We start from the raw sequence: 20,518 nt of genomic DNA on the forward strand, positions 1-20,518 counted from the left end.
ACAGTAGATTCACATATTTAAGTGAGGTAAACATGCAATATGTCTGAAGTGTGACAGCATATTTTACTTGGTTCATTCTCTCTGCTTTTCAAATCTCAGGAGAGGTATAGAGGAGGGGAGGATGGCTTGATGGAGAGGTGTTATTATTGGGGAACAGGGTGACTCAATAGGGAATATCCTGTGGTGAGAAATGTGAAGCAGCAGCACAGATAAATGATTTCCGCAGTGTGTTTGGTCTGGCAAGGCTTGGTGTGTGTGTGTCTGACCAAATACGTTGCATGGGAGAGTTAGAGTCTGACTACGTGTCTGCAAACTAAGCCTTGTTGTTTTTGGATTGTGCTGAGATTTCTGTTGCTAAAACTGTGAGCCAATCCAGTGTCTTTGTGCCCTTGTCACTCAGAGTTTGCACTCGTGTGTTTTGCTTTTCCCAGGAAGAGGAGCTGGAGCGTTTGGAGCGGGAGTTTGCCATTCAGTCCCAGATTACAGAGGCAGCCAGGCGTCTTGCCAGCGATCCTCACGTGAGCAGCAAGAAGCTGAAGAAACAGAGGAAGACTTCTTATCTGAACGCACTGAAGAAGCTCCAGGAAATTGAGAACTCCATCAATGAGCACCGGGTCCGCTCTGGCAAGAAGCCTACGCTGAGGGCATCGCTAATCATAGAGGGTACCAATAAACTCCTATTCACTGAAATTAAAACTGTCATCACATCTCTTTATACCTCACACACACAGCTATATTCTCCTCAGTTACTGTTCAGAGCGGCAATAGAAAGCCACAAATTGCTTTTTAAAAAAACAACAACATTTAGACATGCAGCTTTTAGATTGGTTATTTGTACAATATTTAACCTCATGTGTTTTTCTCTGTCCTATAGAGGCCAACATTTCTGAAGACAGTTCGTTGTCTGACGCACTGGTCTTAGATGATGGTAAGTCTGTCCTGCATTATTTCTGTGCAAGATTCTTACAATAACTGATTATTGGGCTTCTGTTTACATGATTTTATGAAATAATAATCTTTTAATTCAACGATTACTCTATTTCAGATGATCCTCAAGTCACAGGTACTCCCACCTTCTCTCCAGTAGCATCGCCTCATAAGGGCCTCCCCCCTCGACCTCCCTCTCACAGTCGGCCCCCTCCGCCCCAGTCCCTGGATGGCCTGCGACATCTGCACTACTCACGCCCTGACTACGATAAATCACCCATCAAACCCAAGATGTGGAGTGAATCGTCACTGGATGAGCCATACGAAAAAATCAAGAAACGCTCGTCTCATTCAAGGTAGGGAGGGAGTTCATCTTATCTAGCTTGAGAATAAGTCTAGGGTTTGTTGACGTAATGTAGAGCATGACATACATATGTTGCTTATGTAAAAGCTGACACAATGACATTTGTTTCAAAAATGCTTATTTTCTTTGCCTCTTTTCCAAGTCACAGGCGTTTCCCCAGCTCTGGCAGTGCAGATCCGGGGGGGTGTAACTCTCTGCAGAGCAGCCCCATCAGGAACCTCCCTCTCTGGAACTCTCAGTCCAGCATGCCGTCGACCCCGGACCTGAGGACCAGGAACCCCAACTACGTACATTCCACCAGGTCAGCATTTATACCTTTTACTGTTTATTCAAGACTTAGATTGCTCTATTATTGATTAAGTGGAACTTTAAAAATGCCTGGTTTTGACAAGTCTACCCCAACTAGAATGAGGTTACAGGGCTTTATCTATTTATATATTGAAACATTTGTAATTCCATGAAATCTGTATATCTCTCCTATCCGATTGCCTGTATGTAACCTGCTGTGTGATTCTGTGTCTCTCAGGTCAGTGGACATCAGTCCCAGCCGTCTGCACAGCCTCGCTCAGCACTTTAGGAACCGCAGCTCAAGCCTTGAGTCTCAGGGCAAACTGTTGGTGCCCGACCCCGACGCACACCCGCACACCCTGGGCACCCTGGGTAGCCCGGAATTCTTCCTGGTCCCAGGACGCAACTCCAATGGCTCGGACCCACTGGACGACTGCTCATCCTGCACCAGCCAAAGCAGCTCGGAGCATTACTACCCCTCTGGCGGACCCCCAGGCAGCAACCCCAACTACTCCACTCTGGGAGAGGACTCACCCTCCAAAGCAAGGCAAAGGCAGAGGCAAAGACACAGGTAGGCGCGGGGCAGATGCAATTAAAAGGGTTTCCTTACACAACATTTGGCTATTGTACTAAATATATATAATTTAAAAGTTATTTTCTAAGATTGATGAATAATTGTCCTTCCTTCTCCCTCCAGGTCAGCAGGTCACCTGGGTTCCTCTAACTCCGGCTCCATGCCCAACCTGGCAGCTAAGAACGGCACTGGTGGGGGCTCAGGTGGAGGCGGGGTAGGAGGGGGACACCATGGAGTCTACCTCCACAGCCAGAGCCAGCCCTCCTCCCAGTACCGCATCAAGGAGTACCCGCTGTACGTGGAGGGCAGCCCCAACCCGGTGGTGGTGCGCAGCCTGGAGAACGACCAGGAAGGCCACTACAGCGTCAAGGCCCAGTTCAAAACCTCCAGCTCCTACACGGCAGGGGGGCTGTACAAAGAGGCCTGGGGGGGAGAGGAGGGAGGCGAGGGGAGCGGCCGACTCACGCCGTCGCGCTCTCAGATCGTACGGACACCGTCATTGGGGCGAGAGGGTGGGGGCAGTGGGGGAGGGGGGAGGGTCGCGGTGTCTGACGAGCTGCGGGGCTGGTACCAGAGGTCCTCAGGGAGCCTGAAGGACAGGAGTCACTCACACTCGGGGTCTACGTCCTCCGAGACAGGGTCGCAGCAAGGCACTCTGGGACATGGTCGGGGGAGTCGAGTCGGCACACTCGCCAAGGGCTCACCAGGTGGGTCTTCTTATTTGTTCACATTAAACCCGGTCTGATCTGGGTCAAAATGTGTGTTTATGAAAAAAAGCTTTACACTGTTCCTGTTATTTATACAAACAATTATTTTGTTTTTAAGAGTTTCTAATGAAAAAGTTCATGCTGTGAAAACTCAATGACCTGTGCGAGGCTCCAACCTCAAACCTTCAGATTATGAGACGGGCCATGGGTCATGTTTTCAGATTGACTGAGACTCAGAACCCTAGCTGAGTCATTTCAGTAATAAAAAGTGTTTCCCCTTTATTTGATGAACACTCTAAACCTGTTTGATATATATACTTTTGTATTTTTATTAAGTTTACAATTTATTGAAATGTAAATGAGAAACTTTATATTTATTTATTATTATTTATAATTGATTGAATAAGGAACGCCCTGTGCGAGGCTCGAACTCACGACCATTGGATTAAGAGACCCCAGCAATGTTTATGATGTAAGATTAGCTGTGAGCTTTGAGCTGTGAACATTTGCTGAGTAATTTGGTCACATAACATTCACATTAATACAGTTGGTACAGTCCGCCTCTATAAGTACAATGTAAAAGTTACATGGGTAGCTTGGTTGCTCTGCAAGTGAGCAGAAATCTGGACGTTTGGATCATCCCAAACAGCATTAGATCAGTCTGTACCAAACAGCGCTTTATGAGTTTAAATTACACACCTTCTTTGTTGATCAAATATGGAAATATGAAAAGCTAATGCCCCGTGTGAGGCTCGAACTCACGACCTTCAGATTATGAGACTGACGCGCTGCCTACTGCGCCAACGAGGCCTATTTTCCCATGGGACAGTTGTGTTACTTGATCCCTGACCCACACGTTCCTAGTGACCCTAGAGCAGGCATCCTCAAAGTCCGGACTCCGGTCCGGATCCGGACCGAACCACAACTGTCTCTGGACTCTGAGCAAATTACACTTTTCATATGTGTTATCTGCGAGACATCGCCACAACGCAACGAGTCAAAAATGTTCCGCTATGTCCAACAACAAACAGCGCTCTGCATGTCCGACTGTTCCACTGTCTGTGTGTCTCTGTCAACGCATTGGTCCAATCACATTCAGCGTCAGCGTTTTTTCCCCCCACCAACAGTCTGCGAATCAGAGGAACGGTAGGGCGGGTCTTCGCGGAATGCGGGTGTGAAAAATGCGTGTGTTTAAAAAAAAAAAGTCAGAGCGAGAATTAACAGCTCATCTAGTTGCATCTGTACTGTAGCTAGTAGCCTAGTTTCACCTACTGGGGTGGCATGGGGGGGCAACTGCTACCCTCAAAATAGGCCTTGCCACCCCAGCTGCCACCCCAGTTGGCAGCTTTGTTTTGAAAGAAAAGTTGTGGCTCATCGGACATTTATGAGAGAAAGTCTCTAATGTCCGAGTGCAAGTGAATGCAGAACAAGACGTACGTCTTGTAACCCCTCCCCCGGCCCTGGCGCGAGCATGGAAATATGATTGGCGGCGATTTCATTTGAACGGTACGGCGCAAAACGAGAAGCATTCGGACCAAAGTACTGAAGGAATGAGGTATTTGCGGTCTACAATGACAGAGAAGAGACTGTCAGGTTGGCTGTACTCAGCATTGAATCAAAACGCACTAAAGCTGTTGATCTTAATCAGTGTGTGAGGCGTTTTGCTGAACAAGATGTTAATCGCCGCATTCAGCTGTAATAGACATGTCAACGTGATGCTCTGCTCACGGATGAGCATACAAAACTGTTAAGATGATGACCTTACGTGTGTAAATATATGTTTTTCTTTGTGGGGGTCTGCCCCCAAAAAACAGTTTTAAGTCCTGAGAAAGTAAAATAAGACGGTGTGCAAAACTGCCCAGCCAAAAAAAAGTAACCACTTTGATTGAACTAGGCCAGCAGGTAAGGACTCTCCACTGGATCCTAACTGAAGTATAAAAGAATGCATGACTGAAGTGATGGAGGCCATGTTTGAAGGCAAACTAAAAGAGGAAATAACAGGTCAAGCAAATCCCTCTCTCAGATTCCACAGCAACCAGAAGAACAGAAACACTGGCTGGTGATTTGATGAATCAGCTTTGTGATGGAATACAAAATGCACAGTGCGTTTCCTTCGCTGTGGATGAGCCCACTGACAATGCTCAGTTGCTGGTGTTTGTGAGTTTTTATGATGAGGCAAAGGGGGAGTTTGTTGAAGATATGTTGGGCCTGATGAACCTCAGTGGACACAGAAGGGGGTTAGACATTTATAAAGCAATAATGGGAATGCTGAATGAAAGAGGGTGCAGCTGCCTTTATTCATAACTGCAGCTCTTAAACTGCGACTCTGAGGGATCAAGCACAGACACAATAACAATGAAAACTGCTGCATACAGATTATTTTTGTTTTTGCAACCTTGTGTTAAGAATCTTGTTGTAATTGTTTAAAAGTTTGAATGACCGTAATAAACGGACCTTTGTCTTATTGAAAACAAAATGTTGGACCTTTAAGATTTGTATTTGAGTACCCCTGCCCTAGAGCCACATCCCCCTAAACCCCTCCCCCCATGTGGAGCAAAGTTGAAATACCTTTGCCGATCACCTCACTGTAGCCTCTATATTGTGTGTTTGCTCTGTGTATATGTGTCTCTGGTCAATGTGTGTTTGTCCGCTGTGTCTCTCTGACAACGCTGCATTTTGTGTGTTACTTAGCATGACTAACTGTCCGTTTCCCCCATAGCTGCATCCCCTCACAGCCAGAGGAGTATGACGCCCACCAGCGAACACGCAGCCACACCCCCCTGTAGCCCACAGCACATCCTCAACTGGCAGAGCGGGTAAGACACAAACAGACTAATACACACACACACACACACACACACACACACACACACACACACACACACACACACACACACACACACACACACACACACACACACACACACACATACAGCAGCTGACCGGGATGACAACATGCTTCAAGCCGAATATGAATTCAAATTAATTCATGACAAACTGCATCTTGGCTGCTCAGCTTCTTTCTCTCCATCTTTATACAACCTTCACTCTAACATCCTCTCGAGCTTTGACTCCATGTTTTATCCGTCAGCTGATATTGTTTCACACTGTTGTTGAACTAATCCTAAAGGAAGATTTGTATGGCATTGTGGGTTCTATTTTATACCTTCTTCATACTCAGTTTCAGTCTCGACTTCACTCACTGCATCTTTGTTTTTTCGCTCTTTTTTCCTGTCCTCTTTACGTCACGGGAAATGTCTCTTATTTCCTCATTTGTCATTTCTTCCTTGTCTCTCTCTGTCTGCACTAACCCTCCTTTCCTTGTGTGTGTGTCCTCTCTCCTGGTTTAGAGGCACAGCAGACAGCTCTCCTACTGAGGACGTCTGTCAGTCTCCCCCTCAGCCCAGCTCTGATGCATAGAGGTACTGTCTGTAGTCTCCACCTACAGTGTACTTTACAGAAAACACAGCAGCAGCGAAACAGAGAGAAAATAACCTCGAAGCGAATTTACTTACAATCGGACTTTAATCTATCGGACGTTGCCCATTAATAAATCCCAACGTATTAGGCAACATCACTTTCATCATCGACTGTGGGGGGCTGACAATGGGGCATGTCCACCATGTCTTGCTCTTTGACGGTGGCGGTATATGTCATGTACTCCTTCTTTGGCTGTATCTCTATCTGACCTCTGCATGTGCTCTGCTCTGTGGTCTGACACTGGCTAATCCCTTACAGGATCTACTAATAGTAAAACTCAACCATGTGCTGTATGTGGGAACACTTTTTATCAAACAATTGCAAGACTGGATATAATCTTGAAACCATGTAGACGACAGTATTTAGAAGTTGCTCTCCGAGGTCAGTCTCATGCTGGTGTGTGTGTTCCTCTGCAGGTCTTTCAGTGACAGCTGTTTTCCCAGCAGCCCTCTGTGCTCGGAGCTGGCAGATGTGCAGTGGTACGGACACGATAAGGCCAAACCTGGAACCCTGGTCTGAGACCTTCCTAAAGGGCCCAGAAAAGTCCCTTTGCCCTCTCCCACTGCCTCTCCACTGTCCCTCACTACTACCCCTCCACAACCAACGACCTCATCCCTAAGGCCCTACAGAAGCCCGGCCCGGCGGACTGGACATGAGCCGCCCTACTCCTTAAATCCTGCCCTCCATCCATCTCACCACCTCTTTATCATGCCCCTCCATAACAGTTGGACCGGGACACACTTTGGGCTCTGATGGGGGCTGATTTCACAGGACAGAATGAGAAGTGCCACCTCAGCTGATGAACTGTTGCCCTACAGCACCACAGAGCACATCCTTTACTCAGCACACAAGCAATGGGGCATAAGGGAAGGAGAGACGTGAAGGGAGAGCCCAGAAAAATATCAAACATATAACTCAAACTCAACAGAACCAACATCAGTCCTAACTGGATCTGTTCTCATATCTCATCTCTGGCCCCCCAGACCTGAACTAATTCCAGTGCACTGCCACCCAATCAGAGGATACCTGCTGGATTTGAGCCACCAGTTAAAAAAACATTTCCAGTAACAAATGAACTGTGTTGGATTTCATTATTCCCGCTTATGTTGTTCGTCTATTGGGTTTGTTTGTCCCCATATATTTATAAGAAGAGAAGATGACTTTTCAAAAAAGATCTGGATTAACTCACATTTAGATAACAATTTCAACTCCTCTCAGTCCAACCCACAACCAAAGACAACGTACTGGGTTGACTGGTCCTACCGGGGCTCAGGGCCCATGCAGAAAGGTGACCAGTCAACTGTATGAGAGTAAATTCACAGTGACAATATCAGGATGGTTTATTGGACTGTATCTGGGATATTGATGAGGACTATAGCAATAACAAACATGTACAAGTATATGAACTGGTGTGAATCTGAAGCAGGCATTTTGCTGTTTTCTCTGCCTTGTGATGCTTGGAGCAAAACATCATTGGTGCATCGTAGGGACAATTTGGAGTTGTGGTTATTGGGTTTGGCATTGATCTATGCTTATTTCAGTGATTTCATCATTCCTGTTCATTTAATGTCTTTTCAAGATTCTTCTGTCTACATGTTGGTCCACAAAGTTCATTGTGATCAGAGGGTAAGGGTGGGGTAGAGTGAAGTGGCATTCGAGGGTGTTATTAGCCACATCGATTTACAGTTATGGAACCATTTGATTTTGGAAGTTTTAATATAGAAACCAGACATGTTGGTTCCACCTTTTCACCCGTGAAAGTAAGTTATTTCTGGCTGTTGACATCTGTCTGGAGTGACTTGATATTGAGGCTGTTCAGTGATAAATCTCTGAAGTGAATCATCTTTTTTTATCACGACTGTTTCTTCTTTGTTGGTCTTGGCTCTGTCGCCATGCTGAGTGTCTGCCAGTCCCCTTCTGTAGCGCTGTGCTTTCTCCTCTTTCTGTCCTCTCTTCAGCATGACTGCAGCCTCCTGACTGAACACAGACAGTCTGAACTCACTACTGGCTAACACCACACCTCATATGATGCATGAGTACAGGTAAACCAGTGCCAAACAAGTTGGTGCTTTACATGTGTACTGTAATGCAGCACTGGAACAGCCGCTCCTTCCATCGCCCCAGTCTTTGGCTATCGTATGAAGCAGCAGCAGACTTCTCTATGATTTGGCATCACGTGTAGTAGGAATTATTTGAAAAGCACAACATTAACAGTGTCTATGAGGGCTGGACCTACAATCATTTTCCACTCTCAATATTTGTAATAATGAGTTGCATCAAAGTGCATAAGAGGAAACAAAAAAAGCGAAAACTGCGGGCAATGTGTTAAATGATAGCGCTCTTTTAATAAGTATATGAATTTCAGGTCTATAATTATAAATACCCTACTGTCAGGGCCGAAGAAAAGCCATAGCCAGAACTGAAAGGAAATATTCTTTAACCTTCTCAAATGGAGATAATTATGTTCTCACCAATCCACAATCAGATATTCAGAACAGGGTTAGAAAAGCACATCTGGTTTTGTACGAAGGAAGTAGAGCTCTGCATGTTTTAACTGTATCTAAATGTCCCCCTCCTTCCCCTTGCCAAAGTCTTTGTTAAGAGATACTGTTTTATTGTTGCACAAAATCTGAATAAATCAGATGTTAATTTTATTAAGATTATGACAGATTCTACTTGTCAGTGATATAAAGAAGTGGACATAAATGGTGTCGAAGAGGAAAGACTAAAACACCACTACAATATCATCTAGTTAATTTTGCCAAATGAATTCTTCAGTAACATTGGTGTGATAATATTAAAAAGTCAAATTTGTTGGCTTTCATAGTCTTTTTTTTTTCCATCCTCTACATTGAGGATCCAGCAACCAGTCTTCGAAGTCTAATTGTGAGTTGAGCGCGTTGTCTTACATTTTAATGGATTAATGGTGTTACATGTTTAAAGGTGTGGGAGGACTGGTAGGCATTTTACCGTGTCCATCGTAGTCTTGTGTTCCCTTTATGCACTGACAACAGCTGTTGTAATCTGCCACTTTAAAGACTATTTAAATAAGGTTAAGCCCATTCCCTGCATGGTTGGTTCTCCAAGAGTTGCTCACCCATGCCTGGTCAGTCTTTACCCAGGGCTGGAACCAGCACACCATCCTTTAGAAATGAATTACTCTAGTGTTTCCGAGTCACCTTTAGAGGACAAGTTAGTAAGTCTTAGCTCACTTTCTGTGTGCTGAAGACACGATCCCATGCATGCCCTGCAGATCCACTGGCAAATAAAGACCCCAAAGATATCCAGCATCCGACTTCCGTACGCTAACATTAGCACGTCTTGCTCCATAGTGTTTCCTCGCACCCCCGCAGAAACTCCCATCTTGACCTTGTGGTAATCTCTGAGCCCGATGTGAAAAAGTGTGACGTCCCGTCCCTCTGTAGCTCCAAACACACCATATTGTCTGTGCTCCATGAAATGTATGAGTTTTTTTGTAAAATGAACTAACTCTTTTATCAGTCTTTTCCTGTATGTACGGAGGGGCACTGTAAGGTTTTGTGGGGGGTTTTAACATTCACATTCATTGTTTTAACAATGTTCCATTTTATATGAACCAGTATTGTTTTTTTTTTTAGTTCTGACATTGTAACAACCACTTCAGGTGCTACAAAATGACCAGTTACTGCTTCGTCACGTAGGATCTAGGCATCTTCATTATTATCAATAGATTCAACTACCAGATGTGCAAAATGAAGCTTATTTGAACAGACAGTTTAATCGTAGATCACTTCGGCTACCAGACAATAGAGCATGTAACCTGATCTTATCAGTTCTGTTCAACTGTAACAATGCATTAAAGGTGTTGTAGAAAAAATGTGGAATTGATCAAAAAAATAACTGAGTTCCACAGTTAATTTATTCTTTTTTCTATTAAAAATTTGTATAGTAACTTTACATTTTTCAAAACTGTGTTGTTGGAAATTGATGATGAATTTTCAAGATGAGAAGCAGTGGTGGTTCTTGAGAGTAAGAAAAATAAATTATTGATGAATGTTCTCAAGATTACGCCTTTGTCTGTTTTTTTCCATCTCTTTCATTCAGAAATTAAAATCATGACGATATTTAGACATTGACTCACTACAAGGGGTCTCAGATCAGAAACATTCTGTTAAACGGTTAGACTATCAGTGTGACTTATCAAAGGGGATCCCCTCATGTACTCACCACTTCCTCTCCCCCGGACACACTCACTCTTCTGTCATCACATCCAGGCCTCAGCCACTTCCCTCTACACTCCAACTGGGCTAGAAGGATTTCCTGTGGAGCCAGAAGGAAGATATACTCCAGAGACAAAAGATATTACTCACCACCCAACCTCGAGATTAAACAGCTGCCCGGATGCATAGGCGGGCTTTATGTCGCACGTGTAGCTTTTGATTTGCAGGCCACTGTGTTTGGCTTCTACCTTTGGTCACATTGTGCAATTTTTTTCCCTGTGTTAATGCAGCATTGAACCCTGATTAAAGTGTACTGGCAGGAAATGCAGACATCTAAACAAATGGATTGTTTCTACAACTCAACATGTACGCTAATACCATGAAACACCAGATACACAGATGACAAACACACAGTAGTTTTGATATCACACAGAAAAGTGGTTTCTATCAGAGGAGTCAGATGTCAGTGTTTGTCTGGACACCCTACTCGTCATCCTGCTGCTTTCTTTTATTCTCCTTCTGTGTCCATTTACCAATGAATTCCATGGTTTTCTTTGTACTCGGTGTGTTCCCATAGCAGCTCTCCCGACCAGGCAACAGCTGGAAGCTGTTAGCCAGACATGCCGTGAGAAACTCGCTCCTCAGTGATTTCTTTTTTCTCCTACAAGTCTGTTTGTGTGTGGGTGGGTGGGAGTGTGTGCGCTTACTATGAGAGTGGTGTATGACCTTGCTTTATCCTTAATGAAACCCTCCATCACTGCAAAACTCGCACACACACACACCACACCCTTGACTCTGTCTGTACTCTATGAACCTTAGGACTATCTTTGTGAGGACCAGCTTCAGTTTCAAGCCATAAAAGTCAGGACATTTTTGCAACATTATGAGATTTTGTCAAGACTGCTAAGGGGCAGTCTTAGGGCTGGTATTTGGTTTTATGGTTTAAGCCGAGGCCAGGGTAAAAGTGAATGTCGAAATCAAGACTAGTCTCATCAAACAGATCAATGCAGATTTAGTAAAACAGCATATGTATTTACTCTCAATGATCATCAGATCAAAAACAGTGAATTCACTTGAGAAAGACCAAGTGTGGTCGAAGAGTTTATAGTTAAATCATTGCAGCAACGTTTGTTTCCTCTCCAATATATCAACATGTGCAGCAGACAAGTCATACTTGTTACGAAGTTTCCTCATCTATTGTTACACTAAACAGACTGCACAACATGACAAATCTCAGGCAATGCTGCCCTCTAGTGTTGAACACAGAGCACTGTCTGTGAAAAACGATAATCAGTTTTAACAATGTAAGATTATGATAGCTCAGCTGTAAAAACATGCATGTACTTTATTTAATTGAATGTCATCATTACTGTGTTTTATATACACCCTTTATTTGTTAACATGTTCTGTTTTTGTAGGTTTAATCTTTGCTTTTGACAAGTTAATCATTTATTTTTGTGGGATTCCCAAGGAGAAGTGATACTGAGGCCTCTGTAAGGTGACACGGTATGATTTCACAATATCTAATACAATTTCCTCAAACACAATCACATTGCACAACCTATTCATACCAGCCATACAGACCCTGATCAACAACAGTAACTGAGTTTACAAAAACATTGCGGCAGGAGTGTTTCGTTTCAGGTCTTTCAGTTTCACAGACTGAATTCCACATTTTCCAGTAGTGGCCCATTGGTTTCATCTGGATCCTGAGCAGAAAACAAAATACAATTCAGACCCCTTTAAATCCAACAATATTTATGTCATCATCACTGCCAATCGGCAGACAGAGTTAAACTGTAGTATTTAACTGAATTTGTAATGACCAAAACAAAGCATCCAAGTTAATGTTGAACACATCCCTTTTTTATGCTCATGTTATTCTATTACTCATACCCTGCAATATTTACCTGTGAGATGCGGCTGTAGGCCTGAATATTGGGACTGTAGCGACGCAGGCCTCTCAGCGACAGGAAAAGGATGTAGACTGACGCCAAAAGACACTGTATAGCAAACGCTATGGAGCTTCCCTTTGCAACATATGAACCAATGCGCTATTTGGAGAAATGTGGAGAGTTACCTTGGTTGGTTATTGGCTAATGGTTACACAACCCAAAAAAACGTTATGACATCATAAAGGGGCCAAATTCTGATCAGCTCATTTTCAGACAGGTTTTTAAATGAATGGATCAGGACAAAAAGAGAGAGAATCTTTTTTCCTGTATTTTTTTGAATCTCTTTACACAGAGGGGACACATGTTTATGTATAAAAGATGTGAAAAAGTGGATTTTGCATAATGGTTGATCTTAAAAAAGCCAGAATGATCTTTATACAGTGTCCATGCTACATAAATGTACCTGTTGGTTGGAGTTGAGTGTGACATGCTGTGTGGAGCTGAGGCAGGTTGCGAGGAGAGTAGAGAAGCCAAACACCAGACTAAAGAGGTTCAGACCCATCAGAGCGATGATCTGTTTAGGATTCACAATGCACAATGAGACGAGGCAGCTGAAAAACTGACATTTTAAATCATAAAACGTAATATTAACCTTTAATTTATCAGCCTTTCTCTGAACCTCCATTGCCAGACACCCAGAAGCCACATACTGTAACAACACACACAGTTATGACCCAGTATTTGACTCTCTGTGTCTGAGTTTATATCAACGGAAGCAGATGTGGACTCACAAATAGGCTTGACCACACAGGTGTTGTCATGGATACAGAGCAGTTGTAGCTGACACATGCATGGGTGACTGTGACCAGTAGGCAATATAAGGCACTGAGGATCTGCACCACCTGAAGGAAGTACATGGTATGAAGCAGGCCGACAGTTTAATAGATCAAACATACTAATGGTTTCGACAAGCACATGATAGTAGAATCTCACCCCAGTGACTAATAGTCTGGTATTAACCACCGTCCCAAACCAGCGATGAATCCTGCCGTTAAGTAGCTCGATGTGATTGGTAGCCGGGGTCGGTGGGTGGGTTAAGGGTGTCTCCTTAAAAAACACCTGGTACAACCCCTCCTGGAACATGTTCTGCGTCATCTGTTGCGAGGGAGAGGTTAACTTATAGGAAAACAAATGGTTGCTAAAAGTAATCAGTCAGCCAACACACCTTTGTTCAGTTTTTCCACTTGATTTCTATCCATGTAGCTTCTTACCTTCAGCAAATGTTGTACAACTTCCACTCATTCATCCACATGCCCTCATATAGAATAGAATATGTCTTCTAGCTGAAATAAGAAACATTTAAACAGATCATTTTCTCGCCGCTGTTATTCCTCAGTGTAGTGCAGCAGATCCAGGGGTTAGTTCACGGGAGTGTGTCGATAAGGACCGGTTAAAGTCCACTATTGAGGAAATGACACAGGGAGCTCATTGGTCAAGAGCTTATCAGCGTGTAGACAAAGTTTTCTGTGACAGCGGAGGACTGGTTTCATTTTAGAAACTGGGTAGGATTTTTCTTTGTGTCTTAATAGCCAAGAATACATACCACTCTATAGAAACTCAACTCCTCAGATGTACGAATAAATGTGAAATTTAAATGAAAAAATAGAGAAATGAATTCAATCATCCAGCAATCAGGCTACACACCAATCAATTAATTGTTTTAAATATCATTGCATCATTCTATGTCATGGAGTCTAATGTCAGTGTTGTCTCTATGAGCTCTTCCACCATTGTCCTGCTCTACACACAGAACCCCGCTACATTACCTTAAATATTGTCAATTTTTACATTACTTTCAATAAAACAACTCTTCATAACATTCTGCAACTAAGCCTCTTTATTCAAATAGCATGATATAATTTGTTTTATGTAATACATTTTTTTTTTAAATGATAACAAACTTTAATTGTTTTTAACTTAATCATAAAACGTGTAAGAACAGGATACGATGAGGGTAAATGTAACTACATCTTTTAAAAAGAAATTGAAAAGAAAAACAGGATTAGACATATGATATTGGTTTTTGTAGCCTGATCTATTCTTGCAGAGCAATAGCAAAGTGCATTGGAAAAGTTAAATGAATTAATAATAATTGATAAACAAAAGTTGACTAAAGCACAAATGTAACTACAATATAGTCAAAATATCTGAGGTGTAGTTTGAACAGTGTGACAACATCAACAAAGGCTCAGAACAAATTCTATTAAATATGATATCGTTTTAAATGTCATTGTCTACCAGTAGATTTTCTGCATTAAACAAAGCCACGAGCGCTAAGATTATGGCTTGCAACGATTGCGAAAACAACGTAATCGAAATAAAATGATTATTTTTGTATTATTATTATTACTTTCTTTTTTTTTTTTCTTTTTTTTCAGTTTAATTATACCTAAAGTTCAGGGTAAGCAACTGTTAAAAACTGTTCACATTTTTTTCTCCAATAGATTGATGTTTTCAAAGTAAATGGATAATGGTTTTTAAGAATCGTGATGTCAATTATTGACCCAAATAATCGAGATTATGATTTTTGCCATAATCGAGCAGCCATACTAAGAATAAATCCTTAACAGAGCGTGAGCATCTCATCCAAAAGGCCCCAGAAGGCAACAGAAAGACATCACTGTGAGGACCTCTGGCAGATGGACAAATAATATAAGATCTCTGTCAGACCCATTCTGTTACTCCTGGCAGTGTTTCTGCGTCGTCGTCCTCCCCCCCCGTGTACAAGTCAGCCAGCATGCTGAAGGGCGCCCCCCACAGGCTCAGGATCTGAAAGTCCTGCTCCTCATCCTCATCCGAGGAGTTGACTGAACTGAGCGAACCTGCGTCTGAGCCGACACCCTCGTAGTCGAACACCAGGAGAGAGTCATAGGGAGGCGCTGTGGGGTCACTGTCGGCAGCATGCACGTTCTGTAGCGGGAACCAGGGAAACTCATCACATACAGAGAGTTTGAGTAGCAATCACAAAGAAATATTGCAATGATACAATGTCCTATACCACAGATATTCTGGTATAAAATTCAACATCACTCACATCCTCAATTAAATGGAAAATCTCTTCGTTGTCGTGGAGTTGTAGGCGGTAGGATGGGGGTCTCTGGACAGCAGGGAACACATCAGAGCAGAAGACTTCAGGACGATCATCCAGGCCTCTGTGGAGCTGACTCAGGTCATACTCCTAAAGAGAAAAATAAATTCAATAATTTTCTAAAATGAAAGATTGAGATTAATGAGATTAATAATATGGAGCAGCCTCGAGACAATTTTTTCCTGACTTAAGCATGACTCAGGGTTTCACATCAGGGGAGGGTAATGTAATGTAATGCACAGTCTGTCTGCATACTGTTCTGATTTGCCCCCTCTTTCTCTGTTTTAACTGCAGTTACAAACATGAAATATCCTCTAACTTTCACCTGTTTTGTTCCTCTTCCACCAAACCAGTTAGCCCTTCACCTTCAAAATGAATCCCTTTACTAGATGATCTGGTGCTGTAGGTCATGAATCTCTCTAGTCCTCCTGCCTTAGACAACTGACAGTGCCACTATCTTTTAAATTTGTATTTAAACATCCTGCTCCTACCCGGTCCTCTTCACCTCCCCCCTCCTCATTGTAGCAGAAGATGTGGTCCCTGGGTACATCTTCAAGGAGAGGAAAATCCTTTTCTGAACTCCTCCTTCTTTTCAGCAACAGCAGCAGCAGCAAGAGCAGCACTGTGGTCAACAAAAACAAAATAAGTCAGTACAAATAAACCAAAACAAATCAGGACACCAAGTGAATAAAACAATCCTGCTACATACGCAGAAGACCGAAAACTGTTCCCAGAACTGATGTTACGAGAGATGAGCCGTGCAGATGAGGGGCAGAGCGTGGGATGAAGCAGGTAGAGACAGCGCCTTGACACTGGCACACTTCTACATCCAGGGTGCTGTCTTGGTAGATCATGCCGACATCATAAATACGCATCAGCACACTATAGTCTCCAGACGGCAAATCCCGTTTGGGAGCCAGGACTGCCACACTGTCTGAAAGGGGAGACAAGACGCAGTTATTCTTGAAGAGTCTTTATTAAGCAAAATCCACTTTTTCATTTCTTTTATACATCAACATGTGTCCCCTCTGTATATATAAAAACCTGTCTGAAAATGAGCTGATCAGATTTTGGCCACTTTATGATGTCATAACGATTTTTTGGCTTTGGCTTGTGTAACCATTAGCCAATCACCAACCAAGGTAAGATCACCATTGTGTTCTTTTTAACCAAATATCTCTCAGAGGGGCGTGGGGAGGGGCTCCTTATTTTCATCTAAAGTAACAGACAGAGAATCAGCACTTTTGAAACAGGGCTGAAACAGAGGGGTCTATGGGATGCTGCAATGATCTGTTTGGTATTTCTAGCCAAACACTTCAGAGACATGTTTTGTATATATCTGAGACCTATAATATATTGATGAAAAACAGTATAATAGGGGACCTTTAAAATTCAACTTCTACATTTTTGAACTACAGTAATGAGCTTTTACTTGTGGAATTGGTGCTGATAGTCCAGTTGATTCTGTGCTCTCCTTGAAGCTCCACAGTAAAGGGCCCAGCATGACCAGGTCCGTCCACATCTATGATATCCAGCAGGGCAGGAAAAGGGTCAATATTGCACAGACTGGCTCTCCTCTGCTTGATTACAGGACGATGGTCATTCACATCTAATAAAGTCACAACCAGAGTACCTGTCCCTGTAGCTGGGACGGTATCTAGGAGAATGAAAGGAGAAGTGTTATTGTTTTTGCAAGTTGGAAAGAAGATGATGTGAGTTTTGTCAGTTAAGACCAAACATAGATGTACCATTGTCGTAAGCCAAAACTAGGACTGTGTATTTGCTGTCTGTGACGTAGTGTGATTCTCTGTCCATGTTGCTTTGAACTTTGACAGATCCTGAGTCTTTATCAATACTCAGCCACCTCGCAGTGTCATGCTGTAGTTTATATCTGCAGAAAAGTAAGAGACACAACCTAATTAGATCTAAAAAAATGCATTTAACCACACTTAATATACACATTTTGGGGCCAACCAGATGTCGACAATATGTATGAAGTGTGTTATCATACCTAACACTCTGTTTCCTAGCTGTGTCTCCGTCCTTTGCTTTGAGGTCAGCCACAGAACTCCCTGTTTTCTCATCCTCTGAGATGCTTACATAGATCTCTGCTGGCCTGAAAACAGGAGGCTCATTTTTGTCCAACACTGCAACAGTCACTGTGGCTGTCGAGGTTGACACCCGTCCAGAAAACGGCACCTCATTGGTCACCACCACCAGCAGAGTAAAGACAGGAACGCTCTCAAAATCCAGCTCCTTGGAGAGGATGGAGATAAGGAAAGAAGGATGAAGTAGTCTGCATGTAAAAAGAAACAACAAGATTCCTGAATAAAAAAAAGACCTGGGCTGTTTTGATGATTCCCTCCATTTTACTGGAGCCTGTGGTGATGTTAAAGTCTCCCCTCTCGTTGCCTTTGATTATTGAGTATATGGTGTTGGCGTTTGGAGATCCTAACTCATCCTTGTCAGTGGCCTTTAGTCTTATAACCTCCACTCCAGCCTCATTCTCAGGGACTGATGTTGATACCTGGGGTTAAAGCATGAAACAGTGTTAAATGCGTTTATAGACTCAACTTATTTCAACATTATTATGAAGTGTTTGGGCATCTTTGACTCACAGATGTGACGGTGAACTGTGGAGCATTATCGTTGCTGTCAGTGACAGTAATGATGACAGTGCAGGTGGTTCTTAGCCCCTCCCCCTCCAGATCAGCTGCTTGAATGAGCAGCTTGTATTCTGGCTGAGTCTGAAACAGGAACGAGAGTTAAGTGAGGAAGGAGAAAGTATTATAAATAGAAGTGTAGTGATTATATTACCTCTCTGTCCAGTAGGCCTACGCTTGCATTTACCCTGATCAACCCACTCACTGGGTTTATGGCAAACATGTCCTCTGTGGGCATCTGAGCCTTTATACTGTATCTAACCATAGCATTGTTTGTCTGTGGGTCATCTTTATCCACTGCTACAACCTTTATGACAGACTCACCTGTTGAAGACAACAATACAACACTGTCTATTAGGACTTCAAATGAGCATTTCAGTATTGAAGTAGAGTTAGTTGAAACTGAGCATTTCAGTATTGAAGTAGAGTTAGTTGAATCCTTGTCTCACCAGTGTTCGCGCTTTCACTCACTCTGCCATAGAAAGGGTTTTGAGTAAATGCTGGAGCGTTGTCATTCTGGTCAATCACGTGGATAATGAGCTCCATGGGCTCCTCAACCTTTACACCCTCATTCAGTGCATGGGCCCACAGCTGTAACACACACCATTTACATTCATAGCAGTCATTGTGCTTGGGGATAAACAAATAGTGTAACTGTAGAAAGTGAGATTATGCCTTCTTTCGTTTGACTCACAGTGTATTTGTCTGTACTCTCCCTGTCCAGGGGCTGCGTCACATAGAGCACCCCGGATCGCCGGTCGACAGTAAAGATACCCTCAGGGGGGTGGTCAGCGCCTGGTCCTGTGATTCTGTAGGTTATCGCCACCTTTTCATCATTGTTTGACTTGATCTAAAGCACAATGATATACAAATGTTTCCGTCATGACTGTTTAAAAGTGCATTCAAAGCAATTCAATTACTGAATACTCCTTTAGTTACCTTCACCATCAATTTGGGGTATGACCCCCTTTCATTTTCTGGAAAGTGAATAGCTGGAATAACCCACTCTCTCTTCTTACGTTTCAAACAGCCAGACACACGTGCAAACTGAATGGTGGGGAGCTGCTCCAGGACCAGTTCAGAGTTATTCTGTTTGAAGCAGAGTCACCATGTCAAGTCAGATAAAACAAGCTACACATAACAATATGTTCTGTAAGTTTACCTCTAGCTTTGCGCTTCTTGTGATTTCATTATTGGAGGAGTTGATTCTGTTGTTTAAGCAACATGGCGACAATTCTGTTGCAGCCAGAAAGGCAAAACACTGAAGGATAAAAAAAAAAAAGAGGCAAATTTAAATAAATCACCACACACTGTAACATTTTATAATATTATAATGCATAAATGATTCATTTACATATTCAATAAATAGGGCATTATTATAGAATATGACTATACTGTATATTTTGCTTTTCAAAAGAGAAAAACACACTTAGATTAGTTAATTCAGAGGAAATATCTTTTCAACAATAAATGAATACACATAAATATATATAGCAACAAATAAAAATAAACATTATACATTTAAAATGACCTACAGGTGAGCTAAGCAATAAAGACAGTTTTCTGACTGCAGGACGAATTTACGAGTTATAGTAAGACAGTCACCACACAACTGTTAAACGGAAGAAAACTGAAACTTCAACAGTCCAACCTGTAACACTCACCTGGACTTGGCACAGCAAAAAGAGCAGACTTAAATCCCTTTCGTTGGTCATCCTCTCCTTTAGTGTAGAGATCGTCCAGATCTTGCCTCTGTCATTGCGCTGGCTCTGCTGCTTTGTTCCAATGGCCGCCTGCCAGCTCTGTGGCGTTTACTCACCTTCAGAGTTAAACAGTCAGTACCATTCATGTATCATCTTCCACTCTCTCTGCTATCAGTATTGTTCTACTAGCTGCTGCTGGCAACAGTAATGCGCCTACCTTGCTCCCAATGGTGCCAACGGAGTGATTGTTTGATTTTATCAGTGAAATGTTGGTGAAAAACCAAGAAGGTAAAGGTGACCTCAGTCAGTCAGTCATGCAGGTGTGTGTTTATGCACTCCACTCTCACCTTTTGGGAAGTGATGTACCTTTCTCTGAGAGGAGCGGTGTTGACATAACACAAGATCAGATTGTCTCCTGTGACACTCAACAATTACATGTTAGCCCACTTTATTTTGAAAACTGAGTTTCCCACAGAGCTTTAGGTGTTAAACTCTAAAATATGCTAAATGTTGGGCTTCTGAATTTCATTTCATTGTGTTCACTTTGCAATCTAAATGTCTGAGATTAAA

General features: G+C 42.8%; 3 protein-coding genes across 12 annotated transcripts in view; 1 reads left to right on the forward strand and 2 right to left on the reverse strand.

Moving 5' to 3' along the window:
- The window catches only part of frmd4a (FERM domain containing 4A), a 109,336-nt gene extending 98,954 nt beyond the window's left edge, over positions 1-10,382 (forward strand). For 7 of the 9 annotated variants that reach the window (XM_079679956.1, XM_079679957.1, XM_079679955.1 and 4 more), the window contains exons 17-24: positions 432-663; positions 875-928; positions 1,046-1,283; positions 1,434-1,592; positions 1,818-2,150; positions 2,277-2,860; positions 5,580-5,676; positions 6,757-10,382. In XM_079679956.1, the coding sequence (XP_079536082.1) occupies positions 432-663; positions 875-928; positions 1,046-1,283; positions 1,434-1,592; positions 1,818-2,150; positions 2,277-2,860; positions 5,580-5,676; positions 6,757-6,859 (1,800 nt within the window). In that variant the 3' untranslated portion in view covers positions 6,860-10,382. Of the gene's footprint in view, positions 1-431; positions 664-874; positions 929-1,045; positions 1,284-1,433; positions 1,593-1,817; positions 2,151-2,276; positions 2,861-5,579; positions 5,677-6,210; positions 6,283-6,756 lie in introns of all 9 variants that reach the window. The other 2 variants (XM_079679953.1, XM_079679952.1) reach the window with 2 other exon arrangements.
- A 1,467-nt stretch (positions 10,383-11,849) lies between these two features.
- tmem253 (transmembrane protein 253) lies at positions 11,850-13,881 on the reverse strand. Of its 2 annotated transcripts, none has more exons than XM_079684460.1 (7): positions 13,660-13,881; positions 13,428-13,589; positions 13,226-13,336; positions 13,087-13,143; positions 12,898-13,008; positions 12,450-12,593; positions 11,850-12,248 (listed from the first exon to the last, which is right to left on the reverse strand). In XM_079684460.1, the coding sequence occupies exons 2-7, from the start codon at positions 13,587-13,589 to the stop codon at positions 12,195-12,197; spliced, it is 639 nt and encodes a 212-aa protein (XP_079540586.1). In that variant the 5' UTR covers positions 13,660-13,881; the 3' UTR covers positions 11,850-12,194. The 2 variants fall into 2 exon arrangements, with proteins under 2 accessions (XP_079540586.1, XP_079540585.1); XM_079684459.1 differs by having other exon boundaries at positions 13,706-13,879.
- A 427-nt stretch (positions 13,882-14,308) lies between these two features.
- LOC307041128 (B-cadherin) lies at positions 14,309-20,268 on the reverse strand. Its single transcript, XM_079684461.1, has 16 exons — positions 20,166-20,268; positions 19,910-20,064; positions 19,408-19,506; positions 19,185-19,334; positions 18,940-19,095; positions 18,695-18,836; positions 18,400-18,569; positions 18,201-18,329; positions 17,924-18,109; positions 17,594-17,838; positions 17,331-17,473; positions 17,015-17,239; positions 16,292-16,516; positions 16,074-16,204; positions 15,529-15,672; positions 14,309-15,404 (listed from the first exon to the last, which is right to left on the reverse strand). The coding sequence occupies exons 2-16, from the start codon at positions 19,958-19,960 to the stop codon at positions 15,159-15,161; spliced, it is 2,442 nt and encodes an 813-aa protein (XP_079540587.1). The 5' UTR covers positions 19,961-20,064; positions 20,166-20,268; the 3' UTR covers positions 14,309-15,158.
- Between the last annotated feature and the right edge of the window lie 250 nt (positions 20,269-20,518).

This window comes from Notothenia rossii, assembly GCF_949606895.1.
Source record: "Notothenia rossii genome assembly, chromosome: 5".
Taxonomy (NCBI): domain Eukaryota; kingdom Metazoa; phylum Chordata; class Actinopteri; order Perciformes; family Nototheniidae; genus Notothenia; species Notothenia rossii.